The sequence below is a fragment of the Anneissia japonica genome, unplaced genomic scaffold, assembly GCF_011630105.1.
Source record: "Anneissia japonica isolate Jap-2015-1 unplaced genomic scaffold, ASM1163010v1 scaffold6792_len961167_cov158, whole genome shotgun sequence".
Lineage (NCBI taxonomy): Eukaryota > Metazoa > Echinodermata > Crinoidea > Comatulida > Comatulidae > Anneissia > Anneissia japonica.
The window spans coordinates 813,927-821,106 of record NW_022701523.1 but is presented as its reverse complement, the minus strand read 5'-3'; the positions used below and the strand labels follow the sequence as shown (position 1 = coordinate 821,106).

General features: G+C 33.7%; 1 protein-coding gene across 1 annotated transcript in view; it reads right to left on the bottom strand.

Annotated features, from left to right (window-relative positions):
* The window catches only part of LOC117103599 (3-hydroxy-3-methylglutaryl-coenzyme A reductase 1-like), an 18,057-nt gene that overhangs the window by 4,436 nt on the left and 6,441 nt on the right, over nt 1–7,180 (bottom strand). Inside the window, exons 2-3 of the mRNA XM_033244180.1 lie at nt 809–846; nt 29–290 (exon numbers count right to left, since the gene is read on the bottom strand). Of these exons, the coding sequence (XP_033100071.1) occupies nt 29–213 (185 nt within the window). The 5' untranslated portion in view covers nt 214–290; nt 809–846. The remainder of the gene's footprint in view (nt 1–28; nt 291–808; nt 847–7,180) is intronic.

The following is a 7,180-nucleotide window of genomic DNA, read 5'->3' as shown; positions in this document are numbered from 1 at the left end:
AGGAGTGTCAAAAATAAAATCTACTTACGACTGGTATCTGACAGGAGTGACTTTATTCTTCTGTTTGGTTTGGTTTGAGAGTTTTTCCAGTGGTTTCATGTGGTTGCGGTCAATATCCTGACCAGTGCTGCTATGTTGAAAACGTGTCGTAGAAAAACAACGTCGGACATATTTACCAGTAGCTGCCCATTGCAAATTTCTTAAACCTGACATTGTGTGGCGCGTCTTGTTAAACAGATAGTGGTGAGATTTTTGGTGACCTTAAATTTCCAAAACACTTGCGCAACTGCCTTTTAAGTGAAATAAGTGCATTGGGTGAATTTAATAGCGATGATTGTTCTAGGAGTAGTCAGAAGTGCACTTGACAAATCAAGTAGTATAACATTTTGTATTATCAAGTGTGGGTCAAATTACCATAATAATTAAGCCGTTTCTTATTAACAATACCTTTGCTCCTAAGGTTTAATAACAATTATGCCTAAATGGATTTTAGTCTTAAAAGCTGCCAACCTGAAATATTATTGAATAAATTAAAAATTGATGTATACATCAGTTACGTTAATGTATTGGTTATTGGAAATAATATATCATCCTAATAATTAAAAAAAAAAATTACAAAGGTAATAACCATTCAATTTCTTCTAATATTTATCAACATATAAAACAGAGCATAATTTTCACATAATATTTAACGTAAATATTTAACACAATATTTAACATTAAAAAAATATTTTTTGTACATATTAATTAAATGTAGTACCATCATCAACATTTCAAAATAATTGTTTAATGAAAAAAATGAACGTACCTTGAAAACGTCACTGGGTCCTTTCGAGAGTACTTAATCTGAAATATAGCAAGAGTGAAAAACTGTTAAGCTTACCGTCCTAAATACGCAAGAAGAAAGAATCTGCGCATGAGCAGTTAGTTGTCACGACCCGGTTCACCGTTTCTTTTTTAGTCGTTAACATTACAGATGATTGTATAAATATTGGGCAACGCAACAGTTTCTATAAATACCACACAGCGTCGCTCAATGGTTAATATTAATATCGGGCGATACAAAATTGGGTCCTTCAAATACTCGAGATAATGTTCAACACACAGCATTTATCGTTTGTGTCCATATCTTCTTGATAGGAATATATTTTTAGAAATCATCAGGCCTTTGTCATGACTGTATAGTGCTTTTTTTTTAATGTGTTGTTTTTGATCGGGGGTCAAGGGGAGAACTAACTGAATCTGTAGACAATTGAGAGAGGTTCTTAATAATTTCAGATCCTTACAGGCCTATTGCAATTTCTATAGGCTGTTGCACTACGATCAGTAGGCCTAAATTGAATAAACTGAAAACATGCAGAAGATTTACAATCAAATTCTTAACTAATATAGGCAGTAATACTAAGTTTTATTAGATTCCCGTGACTAATTCAACATTAATGTAATAATAATGTGTTCTACAATCTAAAGAATATAGGCTATTATAGGCCTAAGTATGGAATATTAGAGATATTTACACCTTGTGCAACGGAATAAGATGAGATTACTAGTACATTTTTTTTCTTGATCTTTCAAGGTAAACATCATTATACTAATACTGAAAATTATCACTACCAAACGACAGGTGATATTTGGATCTTCATTCGGTATTATACAAAACAATAGATTATTTATAAACAAATCAATGATTTCACCTTAAATATTGTCTTCTAAATAAAACGACATATTAAATTGACTTATAGTGTCTCTTAGTAATTTTTTTTGTAAACAATTTACAATAATTGGTATTGTTCAGATTATCGCAAATACGTGTCTCTTATCGCGAAAACATCTCATCCCATCTAATAGAGAAATGTAAATTGAATAACACGCGAGTTATAAGGACTATTGGTTGCTTATAGCGTTGGACACTTAAAATGGGCACTGACGTACGACAATCGTACGATCGCCGTACGACGAATCCAACTCCGCTCCCTGTGAGCGCTAGACGAAAGGATCATCATTAAAAATGATTTCGTTATGCGCGCGTCGTGGCGTTGCGTTTAATGGCGACAGCCATCAAAAGTCGGGCGCAGAGAGTGACTGGCATTATAAGGCTCACAGTGGAAATTCATTTTTCATTTGATTGTGGAAGAGCTATCCTCTAAGTATCAGATGGTTTTTCAAATTAAAATTCCCATCACCTGTTCTAAACTTATTAGCACCGCGGTCAAGTAAGAGTTCCATTTATTCTTATTGGCGCTAATGCACTTTAGTACTCCACCATACGTTAAGATAGCAAGACTGGAGTTGTGGTTACGGTTAGGGTGGAAAAAAGAGCCCAGAACGCCTCAGTTATTTTCGGGAGTCTAGAACACAACCATTTCGCAGGGGAATGCCCCGGATCCCCTAGGACATTGTTGTCTCGATCAGCCCAACTTTAGGCCCCCTTTCACACCCACCCTTTTGGACATCTCTGGATCCGCCCCTGCAGAGTGCATTACCTTTTATATGTATATTTTCCCGATTATATTTCACACCCACCCTTTTGGACATCTCTGGATCCACCCCTGCAGAGTGCATTTCCTTTTATATGTATATTTTCCCGATTATATTCTACTAACCTTTTTTAATTTAAATAATATACATACATACATATACATTGTACTCGCATACATGTCAGGATGACAAGTAGCTTACATTAATCAAATATTGATTAGAAATCCTAGGCATATGTCAACATACCTACATACATACACACTCACGTTAATATTCGCATACTCATACCTATATGTGCAATACCCACACTTACACAATAAGCTTAAATTGGGGCCTAAAAAAATGAAGAAGTTATCTACATACACATAACTCCATAATGCCATTTTATTTATTTTTGTTTTTGTTGTCATACCTATATGTGCAATACCCACACTTACACAATAAGCATAAATTGGGGCCTAAAAAAATGAAGAAGTTATCTACATACACATAACTCCATAATGCCATTTTATTTATTTTTGTTTTTGTTTACCTTTTAAATTTTATTTAATAACTTTCTGTTATAATACTCTATTGAAAATATGGTGGCAGTGGAATTAAGCTTCCATTTACCAATGTGCTTTAACGTTCGAGCCTTGTATACAGAATGCTCCAAGATGCTCCATCTAAAAATCTGTTGCCTGTAACTAGTACAATGTTATGGAAGGACAGTGGTGTTTCTAATTTGAATCTATAATAACAATAAATAAAATTCCACATTAATCTTGCTTCTTTACATTAAAAAAAATAAGGTAATTCATCATCCAGTACATTGCATTCAATACACCGATTATCCTTAACAATCTTATATTTAAATAATAATTTTCATGTAGGTACAATTATGTCAAGTAACTTAAAGTTCAATTGCCTAATTATATTATCCTTATTATTTTTGTGTTTACTGCGACAGTTCAGTCTCTGTTTTCATTCTTCAACAAAATTTCCCTTTTCCGTTGGGTTTGAACAGGAGGCTTCGCAGTATTCTTTAGTAACAAACAATACATTTGATTTGTTGTCATTTTTAGAATGGGGTTTCTAATACTTGTATGCTTGGGCATATCCTTATTACTTACTACATTTTTTGTTAATACAATCAGTCACTCTTTGGGAATGGCTTTTAACAAACATGAATACTCTGACATCCAGTTATGTTTGGCATTCAGTTTATTTCTAAGCTCAAGAGATGGGAGAAAATTGTTGTTTTTTATGATGTCTTTAACCTTTAATATTCCTGAGTTTATCCAATTCCGGTAGTATACCGAGTTATTATTTATACACACAAATTTGTTCAGCAATATCACCGTTAAACCACTTAACTTTAAAAGACATTACTTGCGACTTAAAATCAGTCACTCTAAGACCCCCATGTTCGTAATCTCCATACATGGTACTTCTTTTTATTTTATCTTTTTATTTTTCCAAATAAACTTCAAAATAATTTTTTCAACATCTTTGATAATACTTTCTGGTACCTCAAGAATACTAGCATTATAAATAAGCTTTGATAATGCAAGAGTTTTAACGATCGTTATTCTACCAAAAACCGTTAGATTTCTTTTCTCCCATGTAGTGAATACTTTTTTTCAGTGATTTAACTTTTTTTTCTTTCCAATTCTTTTTGTAACAGAAGTCATTGTCATGACCTACATGAATACCAAGAATTTTAAGTTGGCCACGATATATTACCTGGTTTACATTTACAGTCTTTTAATCTGCCTAACCACAATGCATTTGTTTTCCCTTTATTTGATTGTAAACCAGATATTTTACCAATTTGTTCAATCACCTCAATGCTTTTGGTGATACTTTCTGTGTTTTTCAGAAATAATATCGTGTCATCTGCTAATTGTGATATTTTAACAATTTCATCATTGTCGTTACCAGAAGGGATATCAATACCCTTATTTGTTTCAGTTGTTCTTATTTTCGTTGCGAGTATCTCGGCAACGAGTATGAAGACGAGTGTTGATAGATGGCAGCCTTGCCTTATACCTTGTTTGATAGTGAAGCTTTCTGACACCCAGCCAGAATTAGTGAATATCATTAATATTAGCTGTGCAGATGTCAATAGAATAATTATAATCGCATAGAATCGTATAGTTAAATTGAACTTATAAAATATGATGATGTTATGAAAATTAGATAATCACACAATATAGTTCATACAACCTCCTTCTTCTTTGCAATAATGAAATATTGATTGTTATTGTATATTTCGTTACTATTTCAGCCGCTCCGAATTTCTTTCCTATTCGTCCTTCTTCCTTTATTCTTTCATATTTTACGTTTATTTATTCATAATTACATCAGATTACTTACAAATACAAATTAAGTTTTTTAAATATACTGTAATTGTTTAAGTTTATGGGCTAGTCTCTGTATATACTTGTTCTATAATTAACATAATTCAATCTTCGTTTAATTTAAAAAGTCGGACATAATGTCCAAGTCTCGACCACCCTGAGTCACTCTCAGATATTCTTATCTTCATATGGCTTCTATGAATGGATACCTTGTTCGAAGCAAGAAATCAAGTTGCCTTTACTCAATACCGTTCGTGTTTTTATCGGCGGGAAATCTCCCCTACTATTAAGTCTAAGGAGACCATGAGCAAGATAATTAAGAGCATCAAGTAAGAAGCATTATCTTGAAATAAATGCGTTCGTTGGTCTTAAGCCAATGTGTATATGTTATTTTCAGTGGCGGATTTCGACTTCGACTTTGTTCTGAAATCTGTGACGCATTGGGCGGGGGATAAATTGTTCAATTTTTTTTTTTTAATGGGGATATAACGAAAATTATATTCAAATTTAAGTTTAAGAGTGAAATTTCCCGCAATCTAGAGGTGCCATAATCACAAATTTTCGCACCTCAGCCCCAGTTATGGTGGGGCTGAGGTGACCACGAAGACCTATCTATCTTTAGTATTGTTACAACCTTGTAGCTGTGTTTTGGACGATCTAAAGGTGAATAAGATGTTTTAGGCTGCAAACATTGGAGAAGAGCATTGCAAAACTCGAGCTAGCTGAGAAGACACCATGAACTGACATGACTTTTGGATGGTTTATATGGGTAAATTTCATTTCATTAATTTGGCCTCGATGATCAGTTGAGGGGCGCTAATTCGCAAAATAAGCGGATTTTTAACTACTTGACCGTGCATTTTGGGGCGACGAGAGTAACTTTTTGGGGGGCGTGCACCGCCGCGCACTATGCAGTGGCTCTCCAAACTGATCGAGAACATTAAATTGGACAAAATTACACTATATTTACTCTTAAATATATCAAATAATATCAAAAATGTATTAACGGGAAAAAATCTAATACAAATTCACAGATATAAAATTGTTTGTGATTCTTTTTTCTGTACACAAGTTGATTTTTGCCTGAACTGAAATAGATTAACGAAAAGGTTGTCCCATTTGCTCCTTAAAGTCACATTTTCCGCCTTTACCATTGAAGAAAATGAATGTTTCTAAAAAAAAAAAAAAATTATCTGTATTTGGCTGTTTCAAGCTTTCTTTTTTGGTCTCTCTCACTCGCGAACAGTTTTTAATTTTCTTTTTTTTTTTAACGGATTATGGGAGCAAATTATACACTCGAAACTTATGCAAACCTTAATATGATTACTTGAGTATGTTTAAAATAAAACATAAAGTCACTCCAAATTTTTGTTTTGGCTATACGGGCTGCTAAAATGACTTCATTTGTGATCATTATAATTCATTAGGAAAACATAACATAAGAAGTTTGTAGTATAGCCCTATGTATCGGGTTGTTCGTTACCTTCATATTCCAGGTATTGTGGTTATAATATAAATACCAAGTATACATTATTTATTAAAAGTTTCAATAGAATGACATTTATTTACTGAGTAATGATTCATTTTGTAAGAAACCCCACACATGGAAATAGACAACCAAATCAACACACAGTGCAGCGATTTGACCTCGATCGCCTAGTTGATGCAAACGTGGAAAACTGGCCAAAACTATTCTGTATTACAATTAAACTTAAATATAATCAAATACAACACGGATCTAGTAAGATGTTGAAACCAGAAAGGTTTAAACTAGGATAAAATTAAATGACTCGGATTTGGCAGCATTTAGAAAAGTTTATTCGCAGGATTAATGGAAAATCGTTTAGTTCAAAGGAAATGCAAGGCTGCGTGTCGTCATATAATATCAATATTCCCCTTATTTCAAAACTACACTTTTAAATCAGTAGCATACCTAATGCGATGCGTTCACAATAAAACTATAAAACCACAGATTTATAAAGAACACACTGTATTACGGAAGGATCAGCAATACAGACAAAAATGCAAACGATTTGAGTATACTATATCTCCACAGTAAATCATGCCTGTTCAAAGTTGTCGCAAGTATTTTGAGAACGTACTCCGTATTCGGTACGATAACAAGTCAGGTAGGGCAAAATCATCACTATTAACACGCTGGCTGCCAGTAACGTCTATACCTGTCTCTTATACACATCTAGATGTGTATAAGAGACAGGTATTAACACGGAAGTGGATTGGTTTCCCACTCTCGAGGTCAGGGTTTCGATCCCTCGCTGTGCAAGTCGCTTATGTCCTTGAACAAAGCACTTTATCTGCACCCTCTCCACCCAAGAGTATAAATGGGTACCCGGTAGGAT